General features: G+C 35.4%; 1 protein-coding gene across 1 annotated transcript in view; it reads right to left on the bottom strand.

Annotated features, from left to right (window-relative positions):
* LOC150096344 (proto-oncogene tyrosine-protein kinase receptor Ret-like) overlaps positions 1 to 26,863 on the bottom strand; it is a 72,989-nt gene that overhangs the window by 469 nt on the left and 45,657 nt on the right. The window contains exons 14-21 of the mRNA XM_090409036.1: positions 25,270 to 25,404; positions 9,450 to 9,694; positions 7,636 to 7,758; positions 7,423 to 7,493; positions 6,612 to 6,652; positions 5,362 to 5,458; positions 3,201 to 3,300; positions 1,534 to 1,615 (exon numbers count right to left, since the gene is read on the bottom strand). Coding sequence (XP_090265162.1) covers positions 1,534 to 1,615; positions 3,201 to 3,300; positions 5,362 to 5,458; positions 6,612 to 6,652; positions 7,423 to 7,493; positions 7,636 to 7,758; positions 9,450 to 9,694; positions 25,270 to 25,404 — 894 coding nt within the window. The remainder of the gene's footprint in view (positions 1 to 1,533; positions 1,616 to 3,200; positions 3,301 to 5,361; positions 5,459 to 6,611; positions 6,653 to 7,422; positions 7,494 to 7,635; positions 7,759 to 9,449; positions 9,695 to 25,269; positions 25,405 to 26,863) is intronic.

Below are 26,863 nucleotides of genomic sequence, written 5' to 3'. Positions count from 1 at the left end.
GAATGTTTGTTCTTCGTGTTGACTTGAAGATGATTCTTCGTTATTTAGATCAAAGAACTGCCGTTTAATTTTAAGTGAAGTACGTTTGAGCGATTGAAGTGACATCTTAATCACGAATTTGAGTAGATGCCGAAAACTGATTTTTTAAGGGTTAAATAACAGTTGATAAAACCTAAATTTTCAGTATCTATGATCCGGATGATCTGATTAATTAAGCCCTTTATAAACAAATATTTATCTTATTCTGTTAAGATGGTAACATCGTCAATCATAATAAGTCAGTTTTTAAACTTTGAACAGCAAAGTTAAGTAATTATTCCAATAATAAACTAATTGGTGGAGGGCATATTTATCAGAAGGAAGATTCGAAACACGTTTTTTTACGTAAATAAACGTTTCGCAAAGTTATGCTTCCAGGTTAGCATAGTAAACATGTCGAGCATGTCTGTCATCTGCTTTTAAAACATTTAAACATAGAAGTTAGTATTTTTTTCTTAGGATGCTCCGAAAGTTCTTGTGAGAGTTTCTGAGAAAAATCTGGTTGCATTTCCTAATTATTTTATCAGTCAATCTTCCTTCTGGTGAAGAAATTAAAATATAAGAAAAATATAAGTTTCTCGATAATGAAGTAGTAAGTCTTATTATATTACAGAGAAGATTCCATGGGATATGCTTTGTTTCTTTTTTAAGCTACAAATTATGTTGATTGCGTTTGCGTGCTGCCCAGAAATGGCGTTTCTTTCGGCGTTTGGCGCATTAATTATAGAAGTGAGTGAGAAGTATCTGGAAACAGAGTTTCGATGTTAGATTTGCTTGCTGAAACGAGGGAGAGGAATTTGACAGCGTTCGAAGATTTTGTTTGTTTCATTTCTTAGTTAATAAATATGGACATAAGATTCAAACATGATGATTCAGAGATGCACAGTCAGTATACACTCTTTCCAAACTTCTTCGGTATCTAATCAAGCACAAGAAATAAAGAGACCGCTTCAGCTCTACCCACTTTAAATTAAACATAATTTACAAATAAATTGTGACCGAATTTTAACCAGTTGCATATAACTGAATTTTATGGGAAAGCAATATTTGATATTAATGATAGTAAAAAAATATCGATTAAATATATTATTGTTAGAGGAGACGCAACTGATATTTAATAAACTTTTTAAGGAGAAAATTAAAGAAGTGGGTGAAAATGTTAATCTCAGAACAGAAATGTCATCCAGTCTCAGAGTGAAACAATCCGAGAGTTGGAAAAATTGTTAATTGTGTGGATCGAAGAATTTAAAACAAAACAACACGTAAATAATAATCAATAACGCTCTCTGTCTTTAAAAAATAGGAAAAAAAAAACAATAACTGATTGATATTCCCCGTTTAACGCGAAAATTCGCTTTACGGGGTTTTTGGAACGCATCCCCCCCGCGTAAAACAGGAGATCCCTGTATAGCTAATTCAAAAACTGTTGCTATATAATAATTTAGTCTAGTAAAACAAAAAAAGGAATAAAATTAATAAAATTTACGCTCTTACCAGGATTCCAAGAACTTAGAGGGGGATTTGGAGACAGATATCCTCCATCATCCTGTTTCGCTTCATCCAGAGGTAAATAATCCTAAAATAACAATCACATATATAAATAATAACCTCAAATGATATTTAATATTTAGTAACTTGTAAGCTTTTGAAAATAATAATTTATAAGTTTACAATTTATAATAACAATATTTATAGCAAAACAGCAGCGTCTATTTACTAAGGTAACCAAATGGGAAAATAAATGTGAATTGAAATTTCCTTCTTTCACGATGATTGCTTATTTAAATTCATTTTTTCCAGGTGTCTTTTGCTTAGGTACTTAATAAATTGTACAGCTTACGTATATGGTTTCGTATTGATCACAGTAATGGCATTTAATGCTAATTATAATGTGTATCAACTTTGATAAACAAAAGGTTTTCAAAGAGGATTGACTTTGTGATTGACTGTAAGTTCAGAATTTATAGTTTATATATTCAGTAGAAAGTTGTCGGTCGTCTGGTCTGAGAAACCCCGTGCAATATTCGATCTCCTCTTCGGGATCGTATCTTTTAATTATAGTAACACATATTGAAGCCACTTTGTGTTAATGTAAACTCATTTCTTAGTCAAACACATGACTATCGAAACTTGGCTTTGTAAATATGAAGCTGCGATTTGGAATAAAATAAATATGGAAACGATCCGAGATAATCATTAAAAGTGCATTTCGCAATAACGTCTTGTATAATAACACAGTGGTTATCGCAGTAGTCGAAATGAGCCACTTTTTCTCTGGATGCTACTGTTGACAGAATTTATTTATTGTGATTCAATATATGTAGTTTTGTACATCTTACCTAATGATTCCAGTAAAACGGTCCTGTTGAAAATTAAGATTATCTAGCAATGATTGATTCTCGTTTTGAAATCAATCTGAAATTCAAATTTTGCTGCCAGCACAACCCGATTCAAATTAAAATTCATAGGATTCGGTACATTTTAGTAAAAATTCCGAGTACCGAAATTTAATAAAGAAAAAAAAAACTGTCGAAACACAGCACAGTTATTGAATATATTAAACAAATACGTTACGTTTTCATGCAGTGTTTAGTTTGATTTAGTTCTTGGGTGGGTATTCAAACAAATCTAGTTTGTTTCAAACTTCTGCCTCGCATGCAAAGCAAAATTGACTAAAATATTATAAAATAATGTCAATTGAAATGTCATTTCTTAAATAATGAAAATCATTTTCGTTATTTACCGAATTCAAAATATTGCGTTACTCTATGAATATTGTTGATCCATCCTCTGCTCCAGTTCCAGTTGGATGTGTAAAAAATAAAGGACTTTACAACCACAATGAAATTAAAAACAACAGTTGAAACAAGAGTTAAAATAAAGTTTTTTTTTCTCTCTCTCTCTCGTTAAAAACTAGCGTCAATTGTGTTTTGAAGCAAAATACTCTACACGACAATAAGTGCCCTCAGTTGCACCTCACTATTCAGCCGAGTAGCGTGTTTCCTATTCAGAGATGTCATTCGATAGGAAAAAAATCACGATTTGGTGATTTTACTCCGCTCTTTATCTGTCGCGTGATGAACAAATTCGCGCATTACAAACACGTTATAAGAGAAATGACGATATTTCTAAGAAATGGAGTTCTCTTCAGATGTACTTACCACCGTGTCTTGCAGCATCCCATCAAACTTGTGCACCAATTCTTTGAACGATGGCCTTTCTTGTGGACTTTCTTTCCAGCAAGATTCCATAATACGATACCTAAAATAAAGAAATTGTATAAACTTTTGTTTATTATTTCAGTGGTTAAAGGATTTTTCCATTTCCAAAATCACAATAAAGAAACAGTCAGACAAGAAAAAAAAACATTTTATTCTTCCTACGGTACTAATATTTTATGAATTTTCAATCTTTTTGGACTATAACTGCCATAAAAATTGTCACGCAAAAATTAGTCCTCTAGAAAGATAACGGGCCACCATGAAATTATAGATTTTTCAAGGAAATCAGAGGTAATATTTTATCTTAGATAAAGTACAAGGCGAAGAAATGATTCGTAAATTTCTACCGCAGAATGAAATAAAAAGATATTTTTTAATTCGCTGAGTGGGATAATAATAATCTGTATGACCTGTTGTAGATGACACTCGCGTTCTACATTATTGCTGCAAATGACATCCAAAAGTATCACACCGGATAACAGCCGCTCTATAGCTTTACAGCATAAATTGTAGCATCGTGATCAATAATCTGGAGGTTTCCCTAAAAGTTTCCGCTCCATTAATGGCCATTTTTCAGGCATTAAAACATAAAAACTACAAATCGTGATTACCACAAGATCATGTGTTTCTATAGGCCACCGTGTATTTCGCGAAGTTATTGCACATCATAACATCACACAATATTTATATAAAGCGATAACCAATTAAATTCTGATTATTATGATTACTTTATTATTTTCAATGAAGTTGACTTTCAAAAATTATTTATATTCACACTGCAGATCTTTCGCATTTTTAAATATGTGTATATTCAAATTACAGAAGATTCTGCAGTAGCGAGTCACCTACTTTAACAAGAATATTGCCAAACTTTGAAGAGATAATGCAGTCCAACTCCAAGTTGAATATTATCGGTCCATCGTGTTTATTCAAGACAACCGGCTGCCGAATTTTAAGCATTGAATCTAATACAATTTTAATACAAAAACTATACTATAACCAAACCAGAGTATGCGTTTATTTTATTATATTTTTTTTAGTTTTCTACAAATTGCATTATTCAGCGATTTTGATCAAACTTAGAATATAGTTGTAGTAATTTTTAAATCCAATTGGACCTAAGAGGGAGTTTGTGAGGGAAGGATGTCGCTTTCTTTGCAGATACCTCTACATCTGGCATCACTCAACTGAATTCTACCAAAATCTATTCATTGTTTCTTAGTTAATTTAAGGTCTTCGGGCAGTTTCTGCGCAATTAGAACAAAAGAAGGAGAGGGGAAAGAGGGGGGAGGGGGGATTTGAACTAGTTATTAACTGTATTTCTTCATCTAAAAACAAGGAATATCTCTTAACAAAAATATCTGATATATAAACATGCGAACCGCATATTATGAAGGAAGAAGATGGACTATTACTTGGATGGCTTTATTGCTCAGAATTTAATTCGCTCTCAAATTATAGCAGCACCGTAACATCAGTAACAATAATACTACTGATTATTAAAAAGAATGTCAGTAAAGTAGCCAGAATGCCTATAGCTTTTTGTCAACCCTTTAGGGCCGAGAAATGATTTATTTGTCTTTATTATTTGTTTTCCTCTGTGTTCTCCTATAGAGATATCAGATATCGTCAATCAGTGAATGACGAAAGTGGAGGACAGCTGCCAACCGACTTCCAAGAAAAAAAAGTTAGGGGTCACATACTGGAAATAAAAGAGCATACAAAATTTATTTACTGCCATGAAGTAAGTATAAACTGCAGCCAACCTGCTGAAACTCCTCAGCACTTGCTCACTTTTTTACACAAGATTTTTAGTTTGATCCTTATCGTGGTGGCAATTTGTTTATTCACCAGTATTTTTATTTTGAAGAAACAGCTTCAAAAAAGATCTGTCATTATTTTCTCATCTTAAATGCATTCTGTGACATCGAGAGGAGAATTTCCAGATCAAAGCTGTATTATGTTCCTATATAATACAGTAAAGTGCTTTTTTAAAGTTCTTTATATTATAGTTTTACGCCTTATGAAGTGTGCGGTTTTCAAAATGTGTTTTTCTCGAAGACGACGTAAAGCCAAATTTATCTTAATGTAAAATACTTACAATGTTTCTGGACATCCTTCTGGGCGTTCCATACGATATCCGGTTTTGAGAAGCTGGTAAAGTCTTTCTACTGGAATTCCTGGATATGGTGATGACCCTAAACATCAAAAAAAAAATAATAATAATAATATATATATATATATATATATTTTACGTACTTTAAAAAAATGTAAAACAAAAAACGAACTAATGGTCGAAATAGCTTGGGTTAGAATGGCCACACTTCAAATCTTACTACGTACATGGAGAGTTATTAAGCCATTTTCGGATAAATTGAATTGATTGGTTTATCTATCGAATTTACTTTACACATTTAGATTCTGACCTGACACAGTTGAAAGGATTATTGCATAGACTCCTTGTGACAGAGCGCTAACTCAGCAAAATTAGCCAATTTTCAAACTGCTTTTTTTTTAAAAAAATAAAAATACAGTTAAATAAGTTTAGTTATGCAGTTACTCATAATAGTGTACGAGTCACATTGTTTTTGAAGTATCCTTATATTAAAATCCGTAACTGAGCAAAACATCTCATTACCAGTTAAGAAACCCCTGTTTTAACAATCCCTGTTCATGTTGATTATAATCGGCAAGCATGTATCCTTCTATCTCTCCCTGTAACCAAATAACTTGACCTTAGGTGCCCTCGACAGATTATAACTAACCGAATAAACTATCACACTGTTGGTTCTGCATCTTTGGAAAATGCGGTGGGTCAAAACACGTCGCAATATTTCAGTAAGTTGATCAGAATGTAGCCAAGAAATTTTCCACCCGCATCGTCATAAACACATTAGGCCCTGTACGGATACAAAGTTTATACAAGTCAGTACTGTATATGCTAAATACACAGGCGAATTAGATTTACTTGTTTACATAAAGCGGTAATAAGCCCCTCAGTTTCCCAAAGTTAGGGTTAAAACGGCCGTGCCTGTACTCTATAGGGAATAATAGGTTAATTTTATATATAAGAACTTCCGGTCATGAAATTTTACTAAATATTGAAAGGCTCTGAAATCAACTGTGCGAACGTAGACCTCCTTACCCCTGATTAGCGAGAATTAGTTGTCGTAACAGCATCACAGGTGTGCTCCACTATCTCACTGCTAATTTACTTGCAACAAAAATAATGGCATAATTACTACTTACGTATTCACTGTATACTATTAAAACTCTCCTGTACATTATAATTCTAAAATAAATCATGAGAATAAAAAAGAGGGTTTCATCTTGTAATTTATATATACGTACCTAGTGTGATAATTTCCCACATTACAATACCAAACGACCACCTGAAAATGATAAAAAAAAATAAATATAACAGATGACTGTTACTGTTTTATACCTGAAGATCATAACAATTGATAATACAACACTAAAAAAATTATGATGTGAAATTTCATAGTCGTGACTTTTAATTTTTACGTTATAGATTTTCCTGTCAGAAAATGAAACATGTATTTAATAATTAGTATAACCACGTATTTTCAGAGGAGAGGGAAATAGACAATTCTTTCAAGGTCAAGAGTTTAATGCTAATATAAACTGATTAACTTAAATTAGGTTTTCAATTCTGCGATTCTATTTTTGCGTACTGGAACAGTGTGGCTAAGACCAAGAAATGCATAATCTTGTAGACAAATCCTTATCTAATTTTTATCAAACAAAGGACTTCGTAGAAACCGATTGCGCTACGGAGGCTTTGTTATTATTACTATCCTGTAATCGTAAGAACAGACACTATTAAAATAAATAAATAAATAAATAAACTGTTCTGTATAATAAACTTGTTTTCGTATCAGATCCGGGTCTGCCAGTGTATAATATATCCTGTCATTTCAATGGACCAAGTCAAAATTAGCATGAGACCTTTAAGCAACCTCTGAAATAAAAGTAGCACTCATAGTCATTCCCGTGTTGGATAACGTGATGCGGATGCCGTTGAATCAACTGCGAGAGCTGAGACACCAAAATTATTTCGTATAATTGACACTTAAGCTTTATTCATTTGTATAATTTTGTTCATCATTATTAAAACTTATTTTTATTGATTTATACTTACACATCGCTCTTCGAAGTATATAAGTGGTCTTCTAATGATTCAATGGCCATCCATTTCACAGGAACTCGACCCTAGAAAATAATCCGTTGAAAGATATGTGAACTTTAGTTCATCTATTATAGCAAAGGAAGGACTTTAGGACATGTTATGAGAAGATACTCGAAGAATATATCTACTCAGTAAGAAATAACGATGGTTAGAGGAATATCTTACCTTGCTTGTTTTGAGGTATGTGTCACCTTCGTAGACATCCCGGCTCAGGCCAAAATCGGAAATCTTAATAACCTTTCCTGTCGCTAACAAAACATTTCTGGCTGCCAAGTCTCGGTGCACAAGCTGAAAATTAAAAAAAAAAGATAAATATCCTTTTTAAATGATAAAAATGAAATAAATAGAAATTATCAAGACATTCGCTTCTTAATTAGTAAGTTTAAATGAGCCAAACCACTTCATTTTTGGTAAATTAATCAACTTAAATAATTTACTGGATAAAGTGGCAAACGAGGCGTTGACAGACGGCGTCTATGATTAAGTTTCACCAGCTTATCAAGTACAGATACTTCGGATCTGATCTGATTGGCCAAGTAGTAAGCGTGCTTGCTCTACAGCCTACATGTTGTGGGTTTGAATCCAATTGAGGTGTGGATATTTGTGAATGCCTTTAGGTGATGGATGAATTATATCATCACCTGCTTATTGGTGAGGGGGAGAAGGAAACCTACGTAGCTCGGTTGATATCGACAATGTCCTTCGGCGGAAAGACAGGGATTTGAATCTCGTCTAGGAAGCGAAGGATCTTTCTAGATGAGTTGGCTAGCCTTATACGGTAGTAGTACCTCCCAGAAACGTTTGTTTTTTATCCTGCAAATATTGACGGAAGAACCCACACAATTTACAGACATAACATTGGCCTCACAGCCTCCTTAATTGCTGCGATCATAATTCCAATGAACGACAAGCTTATTAGAGGATTATATCGGCTTGAAAAAAAGATCGTTGTTTGGTCCGGGTTTCCCAATTATGTAATCCTTAGCCCGTCCGCTTCTAATAAACTGTAGCTTTATGCGAATCCTATGTTTTCAACTTCTCATGAGTGGGTGGGATTCGCATAAAACGTAGCGCGCTGAGGCGTAGGTGATTTTGGATTTTTCTTTGAGAAATATAATGGACTGATACTCACTAATAAAAGACGATACATAATCTGACAGAAAATAAATTTAGCACTGGTTACTCTTCAGTATACTGTAATTCAACAATCAGTTCAACTTGGTTTCAATTAAAACATGAGTTTATGAACTTTATGAGTTTATGAGTGGTTACCATTCTTTTTTTCTCCGTCATTTAAGAAATATGGCGCTTACATTAAGTAAAAAAATCTATACGCAAGTATAAAAAATATCCAATTACTCATACCTTTATATATACGCCATATATATACATATATATTTCACAGTTTGTTTCCTTTATCTAAAAAATAAAAATTTAATAAACAGGTCAGGAAGAAGAAAATTTATGAATGAACGGTTGCAGGAGAACCACTATGGTTCGTACGAATGAGAATTGTGCTTTACAGGATATTTCACATCCATAACAATATGGCACGTCATCGTCAGTACCATGACACAGTTTATAAACACTCACAATTGCTGATAAAAGTCACACAATTGCGACTTTCGCTTTATCTGTTCATTCGTAATGCACCTGTCAAAAATACCACTTTTGAGAATCTCGAGACCTGTGGAATAATACTCCAAAAGTTTGTTTGAGGATTCATTCTCCTCACAGATCACTGTCCTTCGGTTTCCAACACAAGAAATAACACTCTTCTTGTTGGCAAGATTTAGTGATATTTAAAAACACAATTTATTATTAACTTCGCTCGACATTTCTCAAGCTAGTTTCAAACTCTCTTTAACCCAGAAAATTTGCTAATCCACTTCAAATATGATAACCTTAACGAAAATTTAAATTTCCTAACTTAGATGCGATTTTGAATACTGTGAATAGATATAACTTAGCATACTTACTTTCACGTCGCTTAGATAGGCCATTCCTTTAGCGATTTGCCAAATGAAAGACAGTAATTCCCTTCTGACTATATAATTAATATATGATTGGCGCGAATGATTTTGATTTTTCTCTGAGAAATATAATGGATTGACGATACTGTGGATTCCGCTTTTTCCTTGAGCTAGAGGAACACGCAACTCACGAAGATAAGTCCTTAAAGAACCGTGCTCGGCATATTCTACAATGACGTATAAAGGTCCTCCTGAAAAAGAAGTAATTCAATAAATTTTCAACCAAGGTAGAAAGGATGATCAGCTGTAAGGTGTTCCTCATTTTAAAAATTTTTCGTTGTAATTGAAATTTCGGGGGCAAAAGATAAATTTAAAAAATTATTCTTCTGGTTGGAGACAACTGTAGAACTAAAACACGGTCTAAAAGGGCAAAATTTATTACTGAATTGACTATCAGGGGAAGGAGGCACTAACATCCAAACAAAATTGAGGAGTCTCATAGAACAAAGGTATCTGGCTTCGTTGACCCTTTGATGTATCTAAGATGCATTCGGTGGAAATGGGATTCGACTTTTGACAAGGTTTTTGTATTTTTGATAAATATTTGTTTGCATTATAGGAGTCAGATTACTAGTGCCATCGAGTTCCATAAACTAACACTTGACATCGCTCTAGCGATATTTATGACTTGAATAAATCTAGGCCCAAACTTTATTTACAAATGCTGGAATCTATACAGAATAAACAATACTTCCAAGGAATTTAAATTAAAAAGAAAAAAGTGACAGTGTTTCATATAATGATTTTTTGTGAAATTCTTAGTTGTCAAATAATGTGCAACTTCGCAGTTACTATTAGAAGTGACTTTTTAATTGGTATTAATCTTACATGTCCACGATGGGTTGCAGAGCCTGCCTATAGCACACATGTACCATGTGTTATCTAGCAATTAAAAGGAAAGGAGAAATCTGTACATGTTTTTGAGCATCTGGAGATTGCAATCAATAATGTCTTGGGAGAAACTACGTCTGGATGACTCTTCCGGAGAAGAGAGGATCTGGTAAGTTTGAAGTTAATGTGTAAATGTACGTCGATCTACAGCTGCCTTAGTTTTATATGCTACGAGGAAAGTGAATAATAAAAGCCGATGTTCAATGGAACAATCCATGAAAATGCGTACAGAAGAAAAGCATAAAGAAAGATTGGTTACAATGAGCCGGTTGTTCTTAATCAAAAATTTTAGGAAGGTATTTTGTGCTTCACCCTAAACGTGATAGCCGTTAATCTGAGGTTTCCCGAAGTTGGAATTTGTGATTGCTATTAGATCTACAGGTGAGAAGTGGTATCTTCGGAGGCGGAAAAGGACAGCAAGTTTTTGGAGCTGAGGGGACTGTAGATGTGATTCATTTGTGCCAGGAAGAACAAAAGTGTAAGTTGGCTCAAAAGGAGAAGTCATGCAGGGAGACCTTGATATTATCAGAAGGGGTCAATGTCTAAACCATTTATTATACAACTTGCAGCTGGGAATGTTTGAGCACTGTAGTGTTTGTTAATACAAACACTGTTTGGAATCTGGCGGTCCATTTACAAAATGGAATCTGGATCATAAAATTACAATTTGTTACGTAGAATTTCTGTGCCATACCGATCAGATGCCTTAGAAATGTTAAGACTGGCCTTTGATCGAAATATCATATAAATGCGGTTGTTCAATTTCTGGTAAATTAGCAGTGCGAATGGGTTGAAAGTCGAGGAGATAGAACACAAAACTGTACGAGTTCAGTTTTCGCTTTTTTACGACTTGTATCTACCATTTAATGATGTGCACTAGGAGATGTAGTGTGGCTCAGTGTGACGAATATGGATTTTCTTAGGTGAGTAGTCAAACGTTGGCTTTTGATGATTGGCTCTTTCCATTATTTTTGCGAGAGAAGTGTGGTTAGGGCGATGTACAATAGTGTAACGACAGACTTTCTCTCTCCTTTTGTTTGGGGGGGGGGGAATGGACTGAACATCGGCTTGAACCTGTGGTTGAATATGAAAGAGTGTGGCGGCTGTAGAGGATGGGTATTTAGCACAGTTTTGAGAATATTTATGATTAGAGGGGGGGGGGTGCAGTATAGTGTTCTTTGATAGAGTAGTTTCTCTGATTACGTTACCTATGAATGAGCTGGAGGAGAAAGGTGATGTCAAGAGGCATGCCGATGATGAAAATGCATAATGATAATTAATCAATCTTATCGATATATTTCTCTTAATACCTTTTAGCACTAGATAAATGAATATGGAATAAGCAGAATCGTTTTCGTTGTTGAATAGAATATTTCTTTATTTTTGGGTGGATTATAATTTGTTTATAATAAAAATCTCTTTTAAGAACTGCACGTTAATTCTTGCAGTTTCATAAACCTAAGGTACTGTCCAGTCCCTTAATTAGCAAACATTTTGTATACTCTGTCAACTCGGCGACTTGCATATTTTTCTGAAGATTTCGAACGTATGCCTATCGCTCTCTGCATATGGCAGTTCTCTGCTAATGAAGGAATCGGATTGGTTCGTGCTGATAAGTAAATGCAGTAAGCTCTAATAATGTTTCATATTTCTCAGCTCTTGTAAGCATGAAGGTATGGGCATGCATTCTACATTTCCGTACCTCTAATTTCCCTCCTGTATCGACTCGAAAAACACGTTTGTCTTCTTAGTTCCACTCAGGGTGTTTTGCTTCCGTTGGATTTCATTCCTGCACTAACCAGCTTTTCTTTTCGGTGCTCCATGAAGATTATCGTTCTTGCATTAGCAATGCTGTTGTTTCAAAGGCCGGCAAAAATAATTTCTATATAAAATTCTACAAGGAATATCAAAATATTACATCACTTATTTTAGCTATTGTACCTATTAGTTCAGATGTAACAATCTAGTTGAAGGGTGCATTATAAATATATTGATTAGTGGGAGTTATTAGTGGGAGCCAGAACCAAAAAGACATTAGAGTTTGAATTAATGCAGAAGGCATATATATATCATATATATGCAAGTCCTAAAGGAAGTGTGCTTTGTATTATGGGAGACTAAGGCAATCGATGTGTAGTTAGTGTCAGGGTATTTTGGATTTTATATATGGTTTTCCTTGAGGATTAGTTTTCTGTAAAATAATAATAATAATAAAATAAGCGATTGTAGATTGTAGATTGTCTCATTTGTGGATTTCAAAGGATCCTTACTATATCGGTGAACATTATGAAACTGATTATGGAAAACACATTTATTTACCCAGAAAATGCTCCAGGAATTAGTGGATTTTTATTTATATTGTTCATGGCTTTATGGAAAATGCTGAATTATGATGACAGGTTTGGGCTGATGAATATCCTAAGGGACAAGTGCTACCATGTTCAATTCTTAAAACAAGCATACTATACTGTATATCTTACATTGTTAGACTGAAGATGATGTCTACTTTGGTACATCCATCGCACCAGATAATCATTCGCGCCGCGGAACTTAACGGTGAAATTAGAAATCTTTCTTGACCACTCCAGTTTCCTAGATTTCAAAGCTAAAATACTGTAAAGCATATATCAGTAATGTATACATTTCCGATATACGCGTGTAATTCACAATGTAATGTTTTAGTATAATAAAGTGACTAAATAAAAAATGTAGAAACAAGTATTGAAATCTGGTGCATCAATGTTTAAACTCAACTCCATCAATAGATTCATTGGACATTCACTCCGATCCTCATTGATGTGACACACCAGTACTCGCCAGATATTTCTGTTGTGTACTTTTCTGGAGGCTTCAACTCTCTGTCTCTGTCTCTCTCTGAAGACTAATCACTCCAGACACACAGTCCTTCCATCCCATTGAGGGTCTACCACATACCCCTTCGATTCTTTCAATTTATCAGAAGTATTTTAGTTTTCTTCTTTTAATACCCTCAGGGGACCCTGTAACCCCTAGAGAGCGCGTCCCCTGGGTGGCGGATAGGGGAGCCCACCATGTGTGTGTGTGTGTACATGCGCGTGCGTGTGTGTATATATATATATATATATACAGGGTGTTCGGGATAAATTTGACATATTTATAATTAATTATATTTTTCCGTAAGTTACATGTATTAACACACACTTCTCTTCATTTAAAAGTTTGGACCCTTCTTCATTCATATACAAGATGTCAGAAAGGATGGCTAGCTGGAACCCACCTGATTCATGGAAGAGAATAACTTGTATCATGATGATTCGTGCCCGCCATCAAAATAAGGATATTACGACTGCTGCCCAATGCTCCCTGAATACAGTAAAAACAATCAGGCATGAACTAGAGACTTGCAATGGTGACTACGAGGATGTAGCAAGAAGAAAGATCCCTAGCAGACGATCTGATTGCGTTCGTACAGCAGAATTCCTCGCAAATCTGCAGGAACAGGTGTTGAAGAACCCTGGCATTGGAATTCGGGCTTTGTTCGTGGAGTTGTTAACTGTAGTCAAGCCCTGGATAACAAGGGTAGCCAATGGTAGGCCGTATGTATGGCAGCAGGATTCGGCCCCTTGCCACACCTCTGGGAAAAGTCAAAAATGGTTGTCTGAAAATTTCTACGACTTCACCAGTCCAAATGTTTGGCCTCCAAACTCCCCAGACCTTAACCCCATGGATTATTTTGTATGGGGAGCAGTTGAAAAAGACACCAATCGCACTTCCAGTAATACAAAAGCCCAGTTAATGGATAAAATTAAAACAGTTTTTGCGGCCCTTCCCAGGGAGACTGTAGCATCAGCTTGTTCGAGGTTCCGAAGCAGAATTGAAGCTGTGATCGATGCTAATGGTGGTTATTTTGAGTAAATCTTGTTGATAGTATTGTAATTAACTCTGCCTGTAATGTTTTTTTGTCAATTCATTAAATTTAATAGATACAAAGAAGATTTTCGTTTTCCTTACGAAACTGTCAAATTTATCCCGAACACCCTGTATATATGGTGGGGTGGTCCGAATATACTGAATAAGGACTCGTGGACAACAGGGCCAAAAGGGGCAATCATCTTGATTGTAAGGGAAGCGGCACTCCCATGGACCCCTAGCTGGATCTATCCTCTCCTCCTTCTACTTTGAGGAAGATCCACTTACTTTAATCTTTCCTATAAGGCCTTATCAGCCAACTCTTCTTACTTTATGACCCTTATGCTATTAGAGTACTCGAGGGCCATGGGGTCTTTTCATTTCTGGCCTTACAACTATGCCCTCTCTATAAACCTTACTATATTTCTTCTATAATCTACCCTTTCCCCTTCTATATACCCTATTCCTCCTATGGGTTTAAATTCGGAAGAAGGCGAGTTCAGAAGCCTTAAGATAGCAGCCTTACCACTGAACTATTCCATCGTCAGGCTAGTCCCCTGACATGGAGAACATAATCCTACTTGTAAGCTGACAGAAAAAGATAATCGGATTGAATCTATGGGAAACGACCCTGGAATGGAAAAGGGAAAACGAAAATGGAAACGACAAAATATAATACACATAGCAAACTGGAATGTAAGAGGAATAGCATATAAAGAAATAGAATTAGACCAGTTATTAAATGAAAGAAATTTTAAAATAGCAGTAATCACTGAAATAAAAAAGAAATTAAAAGAAACTACGAGAACTGAAAATTTTAATGTGATATACAGTGGAGTCGACAGAGACCAAAGAGCACAAGCAGGAGTGATGATTTGGATTCATAACTCCCTTTCAAAACAGTTAAAACATTATACATTATGGAATGAAAGAATAATAGAAGCTAGAATAAAAATAGATACAGGCTATTTAACAATAATTGGTTTATATGCCCCAGAAGAAGGAAGAGAACAAGATAATATTGATTTTTATAATCAGCTACAAAACATATATAATAAAATAAATAAAATGATTGCATAATTTTAGCAGGAGACTTAAATGCAAGAATTGGAAACATGAAAATTAATAATAATATAGGAATACATGGAGAACACACTCTAAACAGAAATGGTAAAAAATTGATTGACTTTGTAGTTTATAATAACCTAAAAATAATGAATTCCTTCTATAAACATAAAGACATACATAAATATACTTGGGCAGCAAAAGGATGGAAATCAATATTAGATAAGTCTTCATATTAAATGAAAAGACATCAAAATTTTCACTAGATGTTAGAGTTCACGGAGGATATGAAATAAGCAGTGACCCACTTCCTTGTTAAAATAAAATTAAGATTACCACCTAAATGGCTACAAGTAACAAGAACAGAAAGAAAAATTGAAACATTTGTTTATAAAACTAGACTACGGAATGACACAAATGTACAATGGCTATATGAACAAAGAATTAACCAATATCTAGATAAAATAAAACAAAATGAAGAAATAGAAATAGAATGGCTTAATATAAAAACGATACTAAATGAAGCAGCAAAAGAAAGCTTAGGAAAGACCAAAAAAATTCAATAAAAGAAAAAAACTGAAGATCTGAGATGATACAATCAAAGAATAATCAAAACGAAAAAAGAAGTGTATCACAAATGGTTAAGCAGTAAAAGATTAGAAGATGAAATAGAATATAAAAGAATAAGAGCCATAGCTAAAAGAGAAGTCAGAAAAAGACATAGAGGATCATGAAATAAATTTGTTTCTAATTTAGAACATGATTTTTATAAAATAAGACCCAATGTATATAAGATTTTGAAACACTTAAATGCAGATACCATACAAAACATAAAATTAAACGCTGAATTGAAATTAAAAGAATTTCTAAATTACTACACAGAACTGTGGATAGACAAATATTTTAAAAAAGACAACTGGCAAACAATTAACGAAAATGAAAAGGAAATAACTAAAGAAGAATTAGAAATCAGCCTGAAAGAAACAAGAAACGGAAAATCACCTGGAGAAGATAAGCTAGGTGGTTCAGAACTATATAAATACACAGGAACAAGATTCAAAGAAAGACTCTTATTATTTTTAAATAAACTTTACTCAATTGGTATCCCCCCCTCCAATAGAATGGAAAAAAGCAATTGTGATTCCTATCTTTAAGAAAGGTAATAGAGATGACCCTAAAAACTATAGAGATATCAGTATACTAAATTCCTGTTACAAAATATATAGCAGAATCTTAAATAACAAACTAATGAAATATTCCGAAAACTTTACTGTAGAGGTACAGAATGGATTTAGAAAAGGACGATCATGTATAGACCCAGCCTTTTGCCTAAAATTAATAATAGAGAAAAGAAGAGAATATAATTTAGAAACACATATTGCATTTATTGACTTTGAAAAAGCATTTGACAAAGTTAAAAGAAACATATTATTTAACATATTAAAAGAAAGACAAATACCAAATAATATCCTAAAAGCTATCACAAGTATATATTAAAATAATCAAATACAAATAAGATTAAATCACGAGCTATCATATACAAGAGAGATAAACCAAGGGGTCCGACAGGGATGTCCCCTCTCAGCAACTCTTTTTAATATCTACTTAAATGAAATAATAATAAAATGGAGTAAAAATTTACATCGAGGAATTAAACTTTCACCTACAGTTAACTTAAACACTCTCCTCTTTGCCGACGACTAAATAATAATTACAAATTCTGAAGATAATTTACAGAAAGCTATTTTAAATCTAAATGAGATATCCAAAGATTATGGTATGATAATATCAACGGAAAAATCAAAAACTATGGCCTTTAAAGGACAAGATCCAGCAAGAACTAAAATAGTAATAGATAACAAGATCTTAGAGCAGGTGAATTCATTTAACTACCTAGGATGTATGATCACATTTGAAAATGAAAAAGATATAAACGTAAAAATTGCAAAATATTTAAAAATAACAGGTGTAATTAACTCTATATTTAAACCAAACCTAGTTCAAAAACAAAGCAGGCTAAAAGTATACAATACATTAGCCTTACTGGTCTTAATGTATGGAAGCGAAATCTGGACAATAAAACAAAAAGACAAACAAAGATTAACAACAGCAGAAATGAAATTTATGAGAAAAACTGCAAAGTATACCCTATTTGATCACAAAAGAAACGAAGATATTATGAAAGAATTAAACCAAGACCCAGTAATTGAAAAAATTAAAAAATATAAACATAAATGGATGGAACACGTTCAAAGAATGAAAACAGAAAGATTACCAAAACAAGCCTTAAAGTACAAGCCATTGGGAAAAAGAAAACCAGGACGTCCTCTTAAACGATTCAACGATGACTTCTAAGGCCGGAACAGGCCATGCTAGGCCTAAATCCTTGATACGTATGATGATGAATGATGATGATGATGATTCTTTTAATACCCGTAAAGAGTCGTAAGTTAAGAAGGAGGGTTGGTGGTGGAATAATAATGCACAAGAAGCAGTGACGGCTAAGAGGAAGGCAAAGCAGAAGTGGGTAGAGTCAAGAGTGGAAGAGGACAGAGAGGAATACAGAGAGAAAAAGCGAGAAGCCAAGAGAGTTGTTGCACAGGCGAAGGCCATGGCATATGAAGACCTTTATGATCAATTAGAAACAAAAGAAGGACAGAGAAAGATTTATCGATTGGCAAAATGTAGAAATAAGGCATCAAAGGACATCGTACATGTGAGGCAGATCAAAGACTCTAGAGAAAGGGTATTAAGGATGGATGTGGATATAAGAAACAGATGGAGAAGATACTCTGAAGGACTTTTGAATGAAGAAAGAAAATGCAAGGACTCACAGAGAAGATGGGGAGCGTTATGAGGGAATGGTGCAGAACATTAGTAGAGTGGAAGTGAAGGAAGCCACAAAGAGGATGAAGAATGGAAAATCGGTGGGCCCTGACAGGATCCCGGTGGAGGCATGGAAAGCACTAGGGGAAGAGGAAATTGACCTTCTGTGGGAACTGTTAATAAAAGTTTGTCAACAGACAAATTTGCCCGAAGAATGGAGGGAAATGTTCTCTTGTCCCCATCTACAAGAGTAAAGGGAATGCACAAGATTGTAAGAATTACAGAGAAATAAAGTTGATGTCCCACACAATGAAAATCCTAGAGAGAGTTCTTGAATGAAGACTGAGGAAGGAGGTGGAGATTGCAAAGGAGCAATTTGGCTTCATGCCTGGTCGATCGACGACAGATACTATCTTAGGTTACGATAGATGATGGAAAAGTTTCGAGAGACGCAACGGGAGCTTCATGTGGTATTTATTGATCTGGAGAAAGCATATAATAGAATGCCAAGGCAAGAAGTCCGGTGGTGTCTGAGGAAGAAGAAGGTACCGGAGAAATATGTGAGGCTGGTGCAGGAGATGTACAGAAATGTGAAGACAAGAAGAGTTCGAACCTGCCTGGGAGAGACAGAAAGTTTTCCAGTGACAGTTGGCTTGCATCAAAGTTCAGCATTAAGTCCGTTCCTGTTTAATATTGTGATGGAGGTGGTGACGGAGGAGGTGAGAGAAGACACGCCTTGGACTATGTTGTATGCAGATGACATTGTGCTGTGTACAGAATCAAGAGAAGAAGTGGCAGCTAAACTGAAATGTTGAAGGAAAGTACTGGAAGAGAGAGGTATGAGACTGAGCAGAAGTAAGACAGAGTATATGTGTTGCAAAGTGGATGGCAGCCAGGAGAGAGAGAGAGATCTGAAGGAAATGCCATCAGGGAGGTCAGTGACTTTAGATACTTAGGTTTAACAATGAAAGAGGATGGTGAGGCTGAGAAGGAAGTGGGATGCAGTATACAAGCAGGATGGAGGAACTGGAGAGAAATGGCTGGAATGCTATGTGATAAGAGGGTGCCGATCAATCTAAAAGGCAAAAATCTACAGGACAGTAATGAGACCAGCTATGACGTATGCTATGGAAACTGTAGCCCTGAGGAAAAATAACATCGCAGGATGGAGGTAGCGGAGATGAGAATGCTCAGGTGGATGTGCGATGTGTCGAGAAAGGATCATCTGAGAAATGATTATGTAAGGAGAACGGTGAAAGTTACGAACTTGGGAGCAAAGATACAGGAGGCAAGGTTGAGATGTTCGTGTGATGAGGAGGAAGGAAGAGTATGTGGGAAGAAAGGTCATGCAGATGGATGAGCAGGGGAAGGGGAAGTGCGGACGGCCAAAGAAGAGATGGGTGGAGATGGTGGAGGAGGACTTGAGGATGAAGAACTTGGATGTGGCTATAGCCCAAGACAGGAGGTTGTGGAGGAGACTCACCACAAACAGCGACCCTACTTAAGTGGGAAAAGCTGCAGAAGAAGAAGAAGAAGACGAAAGAATCGTATGTTATATCGATCCTTTTTAGCACCCATCCGTTTGTCCGCCTTTCATTATATGAGATCTTCCGCAGTCTTCTGTAATAACACCACAAATTATCTTTATAAAATCTTAACAAAAACACTAGAATGATTTTTATAAAGTCTTAACAAAATCAACAGAATGATCTTTATAAAATCTTTAAAAACAAATTTTATAAAGATCATTCTAAATAGACTGAGGCCAAAGTTGGGCACAGATGCCTCAGAAACAATCAGATTTCAGGAAAGACAAGAGTACCAGAGATCAGATCCTTTGCCTTAGACGGCTCATTGAGTATAAGATTATAAAGAGTTTAAACTCCCTTTGGTAATGTGTTTTGTAGACTTCTTCAAAGCTTTTGACTGTGCTCAGCATGTGAAATTGTGGGCGGTAATGAAAATAATTGGGGTTCCTCAACACATTATCAGGTTGATAGCTAACTTGTTTAGTGAGCAAGAAGCCATGATGAGCAGTTAAGAAACTTAACTATTTCAACCTCATGGAGGTGGTTCCAAATCGAAATTCTCCTGACAGGAGGGCTCTTCTAAATTTTTCTTATCCTCTTTGCTGTACAGATCCTCATAGTACTCTTTCCATAATTCTTTTTTTTTTCAATTTTTCGTTAGTACTGCTCCATTTCCTGTCTTTCACAAAATTTAATTTGGGCTTAAACTTGTGATTAAAGTCGCGAACTAAACATCCTTTTATAATTGTTCCTCCTCAACTGGAACTCTATCGCTTCACATTTGTTAGCATAATAATTTTCCTTGTCCTGCCTGATAGCTTTTCTGAATTCTCTATGTAATTTCCTATAGTCTTCAGTCCCTGTGTCTTTTTGTTTCTCCAGCCGCCTCCTTTCGATCACATTCTATGTTAAATCTGATATCCATGGGTCCACTGATAAGTTAATTGGGCCTAGATACTTCTTGGTTGTATCCTGTACAGCCAAGAAATATCTAGGCCAATTTTCCAGAGCATTTCAGATGTTTTCTCCTCATTTTCCCCAAAAGAACATCCAACCGTTTTGATGTTTCTTCTGTGAATCTACTAGAGATTATTCTGACATCCATACTAATGGGACTGGTCTGACGTGGAGGGTTTCGGAGTCTCAGTCTTACTTTTTCTCTAACTTGCTGAAGGTCTATTCCACAGTCTGCTCCAATACAAGTATGCATATCAAAGACGTTTTTAACACTGTTGAAGTGCCAGGATGTAGTCAGTCTGGTGCCTTGATCCATCAATGTCTGATGTTCAAGTATGGGTGCGCTGTGGCTGTTTCTGAAAGCAGGTAATGGACCTGATCTCTGATCGTGGACAAACTCCAACAGGCTTTCATCATCGGTGTTACGTTCTGCCAGAAAAAACTTGCCATATTCTAATTGTCATACCCTTTCCCACTTTTGTACTGAAGTCCTCTAAGATGAAGAGAACATCTCTCTCTCTCTCTCTCTCTCTCTCTCTCTCTCTCTCTCTCTCTCCTTGGTAGGTAATCCAAAACAGTCTGCAGGTTTTCATAGCATTCCTCAGAGGTGAACTTTACACAGCACATGAAATGTATGAATGGGGTTACAAATGAGTACTATTGATATTGTCTGTAAAGAGATAAAAAGGTATAGAATTGACATCTATAAATTAGAATCAGATGGAATGGAGTAGGTCATTTCAGAAGACAGGATGGCGAGGTAGTTGTATATGCACCCCGCGATTGACACATTAGCGAACTTCAAAGCTAATTAAAAGTATCTTCTCATTAACAGGATTACCAAGAAGAGCTCTTGTCTGATCTTTCCTAAGTGCCACATCTACTCCGTGATGCTTTGAATCACTACCCGAATAAGCAACTAACTCACCATTCTGACTTCTGAAATTATCTCCGCCATTCCATCTGGTCGCTTTAATTCCCAGGATGTCAATTCTACACCTTTACAGACAATATCAAGAGTAACCATCTTTAGATCCCGTACATTTCATGTGTCTATTCACCTGTAAGACTCATCCCATGTCTTCTGTATTCCTCATTCCCAGTAAAATTCTCGAACAGGACCTCTGCCTATGCCTTCAACTCCACTCTAAATTCACCTAGTGTGGAAAAATAAAGAGCTAACAAAAGTCGACAAATGTAGGTGTCTATAAATCAGTGGTGCGTTAACTTCACGCATATGAACACGAGAAATACCAGAATAGAAACATCAGAAGTATAAATGATATTTAAATACACATGTACAACGGGAAAAAAATAGTTAAAATAGAGTTTTAAAAAATTAAATGTTTGTGAATAATATCAGTTACAATGGATAACAAAAAGGGTAAAATGGAATAAGCACATTAGTAGAACGGACTTAAAAAGAATAGATAAATTAGCAAGAAACCGGAAATGACCAAATCGCAGAGCAAGAAGAAGAAGAAGAAGAAGAAGTAGAAAACTCTTGGCAGATTGTCTACATCATGGGTGTCCAACCTTTTAGCTTGCCGGGGCCACAGTGAGTGAAGAGGAATTGTCTTGGGCCGCATATAAAATGTATAATATAGTTAATGTATATAAGTAACAAAACTTCCTTTATTTTTTTATATTCTTTATTATAACATTAAAAATAGAGGGCAGCATAAACACAAGAGTAGTGAGATATTTGGCCTTGTTTGCGTGAAACCAATGCATCAATGTCTGGTTCAATGGAAGTGGTTGATCTTAAAGTTTAAGATCCTATGGGGCCGCATTACTAACAGTCCAGGGCTGCGGGTTGAACACCCCTGGTCTACATCAAGATATTGCAAACATAACCAGCTTAAACTTAAAGAGAAGTAGATCAGTGAAAACGGACACATTAAAATTAAATGTTTTAGTAATAGTTCTTACGTTTGATGATCTCTGGTCTCCTGTTATTATTGGTGTTGTTGTTTATGCGAAAGAAACGGATATCAATTATAATATTCCGTGTATGTAGTTTCGTGACGAGGTGTGTGTATATAAAGTCTTCTTTCTGAATACTGAATAAACTCCGCTGCATTTAAATTAATGCACGTACCGAGATTTTAATATTATCAAGCGTGCAATCATCACAGTGTCGAAAGAACATTTACATCACGCGATCTAACCCTTGTCGGTGATTTTAATGAATTCACCAGTTTCCGAAATTAAGTTTCGTGCCACGTCATAAAACTAATTTCATGCAAAGTGCAATTAAAGTTCTATTACTCATGATACAAGGTTTCTAGGTAGCATTTTTGAAGCAGCGCAAGAAGAGTGCATCAATGCATCTCTTTAAAAATATTTCTGGATGTCGAGCATTTATTGATTTAGTGTCACGGAAGGCACCAGAGGTAAGATTCTCCTGCTTGAAAACTAATTACTTTGGTAAATATACTTTTTTGGGGGGATGGAGGGGGGATGTCATTATATTTAGCTATAGGAAGCCACTTTATATAACGAAAAATGCTTTTAGATTTTCAGTAAGATACTAAATCCTAATCCACTATCATTAAATTATCAGTAGGATAATCCTTAGTGCTTAAAGAGAAAATGCCTCGTGGTGAGGCATTTTCATAAATTCTACACGTACGATTTTAGTAATTTATTAGGGGAGTACATTACCGTCATTTATAGAAATTCATCAAAGTTTCAAATATTAAAAAGAAAATTACAAAACTACTTGGAATAATACTAGCATGATAATGAGACGTGCACCGTAACAGAAACTTTAAATGGATCTTTTTTGAATCAATACGCATTTATTTTGTTGGAAGCAAAAGAAAGGGTGAATTATACACCCTCTGTCAAAAAAAGAAACCGATCTTTTCGAAAATAGAAGAAACTAGTGGCGCCACCTGTTGTATCTTTTTGTGTCGAAAGCGGCAACCTTCATTAGTGTTGTGTCGACTGTTTATGACATTTGTTTCATTAGAAGCAGGGTTATAGTGCCAAGAGCGACAGCGTGTTTTGACGAAACGGTCGGGAAATGAGTTTCAAACAGAAAGCTGCGATTGGCTTTCGTGTTAAACGTGGTAAAGGTTTTACCCAAACGCATCAAATGCTTCAAAAAGCATAAGGTAATTATTGCTTAACCCGTACTCAAGTTTACGAGTGATTTAAGCGATTTCAAAGTGGTCATGAGAAGCTTGAGGACGACGAAAAGCCGGGCAGCCCAAAAACTGGACTGAGCGAAGTTAACATTCAAAAAAGTGCGTGATTTCATCAAAGAAAACCCGAAATCGTCCGTGAGATTGATTGAAGATGAATTGGGGACTCCAAAATCAACTGTGCACAACATTTTGACCGAGAGTTTGGGTCTTCGTAAACTGAATTCGCGATTTGTTCCCCACAAATTAACTGGCGACCAAAAAATGTATTATCGAATTCAACACTGCAAAGACTTCATTAAAACCGCTCGTAAGGACTCACACTTCCTTGAAATTATCGTTACTAGTGACGAAAAGTGGTGTTTTGAGTATGAGCCCGAAACAGAGTGCTGAGTGGAGACCACCAGAAGAGGGCATCCGAAAAAACGTCGCTTGGAGATTAATTTTGTCTCGAAGTTTTGAAGCGATTTATAGGGAGAACTCGTCGCGTATGGCATGAATATCGTGATGACCGACCATTGGTCCAAATGGCAAGAGATCACGCTGTCACTCTTGGCACTATAACTCGGCTTCTAATGAAACAAATGTCATAAACAGTCGACACAACACTCATGAAGGTTGCCGCTTACGACAACAAAAAGTTACAACAAGTGGCCCCACTAGTTTCTTCTATTTTCGAAAAGATCGGTTTCTTTTTGGACAGAGGGTGTACGTTTCCAATCATTCTTTATCGTCAAATAGAGTGGCAGAAGATTTCATTAGAATCAATTAGGACCATCAAATGGGTTGATTGTGTTGAATTTTGATGGTCAGCCTTTTATGATAAATTGATTAGATGTTGCACACTGTTTCCTCTGGTGTAGCTAACGAAATAGACTGCAGCGCAGCAAAAATTCAAATAATATAATAATAGAACAATTCACCCTGACGTTAGGGTGAGTTGTCCACATCACAGAATGTACCAGTTTAATATTCATGGCATAAAACATTCTTCAACAATTCTTGAACATCGGAATGTTTTATGCCATGAATCTTAAATCGGTAAATTCTTGGATACCATGTATTTATGCTGATGTCTCAAATTTCATTTGTTTTGGTACCATTCCCATTGACTTGTAGATTGGCTATTTCAATTACCTTTCTGTGTGCAGGCTCCTAATAGCTGGATAATATTAGGATGGGAGACTTCCTTCAGTAAGTTAAATTCGGACACCAAATCATGCTCCTCTACAGCTGTACCAGTTCCTGTAATATATTTACAGTATTGTTAGAATGTGGCGCCATCTCGTAACATTGAAATTCTGAAAAATGACAATGTTAAATCAACAAGAGTTATAAAAATCAAAACCGGACAATATTGAAGACAATAGTAGGACCACGTGCTGTTATAAGAATGTTAAACATGTATTATACTTCTGTGCTAAAATTTATTATGAGCTAGTTTTTGGTATATTTTACCGGATCCTATAAATTCTTTAAGAAACTCTTTCATTTCCTCGTCTAAAACGTTTTCCAAGTATCCACAGCATAGTAACTTAATAATTACACAATGTGGTTTTCTACGAGTGTCCAAATGTAATGGACACGTCTGTACTGAAGAATATAAAGTACAATTATAACATGACGTAAAGAGTAAATATTCAGTTGAAGTTTTCTAAAAACCTTTTGGGTTGTTAGAAAAAAAAAATTTTTTTTTTAGCAATTTTAAATAATTATTCCCTTCATTTTATAATTATTTCTTAAATCCACGCCTTCTTTTATTTGGCGTATGTTATAAGTATTCCTGTTTGTTGACTCAACAGAACTCGTTACAATGGAATATTCTTATATTTATATGAAGGATTTCCCGTTCTCTCCTCACTTGTGGTGCGTATGGTAAGTGGTGCCATCTGACGTTCCAACATGAAATTATAATTTTTGTATCAGCAAAGTAATAAAATCATACCTTAAATTCAAGTCAGAGGTAATGTACAGCTTTAATTCTTTTCTTCACTTCAGTTCATTTAAATAGTTAATTCACTTCGATTTTAATTCCAAATCAGATATTCATTCTTCTCACATTATCTCACGCTGATGAACGAGACTATCACGGAAAGAGTTGGCATGCTGGTTACGCCCAGATGCTGTAGGCGTGCCATCACATGGCAACACTTGTCGTGTGGCGCGACGTCCCTTCGTGGATGCATTTCACTGGCGCCTATTGTCACAACGGAAAAGTTGTATGTGGAGCGTATGTGTGCCGAGGCCAGTTTCTTTTCTTTCTTTCTTTTTTTTTTTTTTTCCTTTGAGGGGAAAAGAAGCTTCGTATTTCTAAAAGGTTTGAACTGATTAGAAAAAAATAGAAAGAAGGAAAAAAAAAAGAAGCGTAATTCATGTGTGCATCCTGCCCACCAGATGAGCTTTATTAACGACCGATACGGGCGAGATTAGCTAAATGTCTGAAACTTTTTTTATTTGCAGCTTAAAAAGGCAAACCGTTTTTATCGAACTGCACTAAAAATACAAGACTACTAAATATTTATTAAGAATAAATCAGGTGTGCGGAGAGGAAGTGACTTCGTTTTATGCATTTGAAATGAACAATTGTCAAAAAAAAAAGTGATCCTTTAACCGCTATTCCAAGTACAGTTTTCAACTAAAGTTAGCCGATTTCTTAAGGAGGTGGAAGAGTTCCTCTCTCGAAAAATCGGGTTTCATCCCTCAAAACACAAAATGACTCCGGAGAAAGCATGAAAATAACGTAACATTAGTTGTGTTTTGTTGCTAATCCAATCATCAGCCTGAATTATACTGAGAATACTGAAGCTCCCCTGATCTAATGTGACATCTTCTAGGTCTTCACGCAGACATCTCTTCGAATATTACTTTTCCGATTTCCTTTATTCATATGTCTAAACTTCTAAGAAGATTCTTTTTTTCTGTATAGTTACTTCTCTTTTCATCTGTGCTTACTTCATAAATTAATCTTACCATAGAATACTGTTTCCACCTTTGAGATGGTAGGCATAAAACCGACAAAAAGATTGATTTTATCCGAAGTGAATAATTTGGT

This window comes from Typopeltis vanoorti, chromosome 19 (genome assembly GCF_054136105.1).
Source record: "Typopeltis vanoorti isolate ZY-2024b chromosome 19, IOZ_Tvanoo_1.0, whole genome shotgun sequence".
Taxonomy (NCBI): domain Eukaryota; kingdom Metazoa; phylum Arthropoda; class Arachnida; order Uropygi; family Thelyphonidae; genus Typopeltis; species Typopeltis vanoorti.
This window is presented reverse-complemented; position numbering and strand designations above follow the sequence as displayed.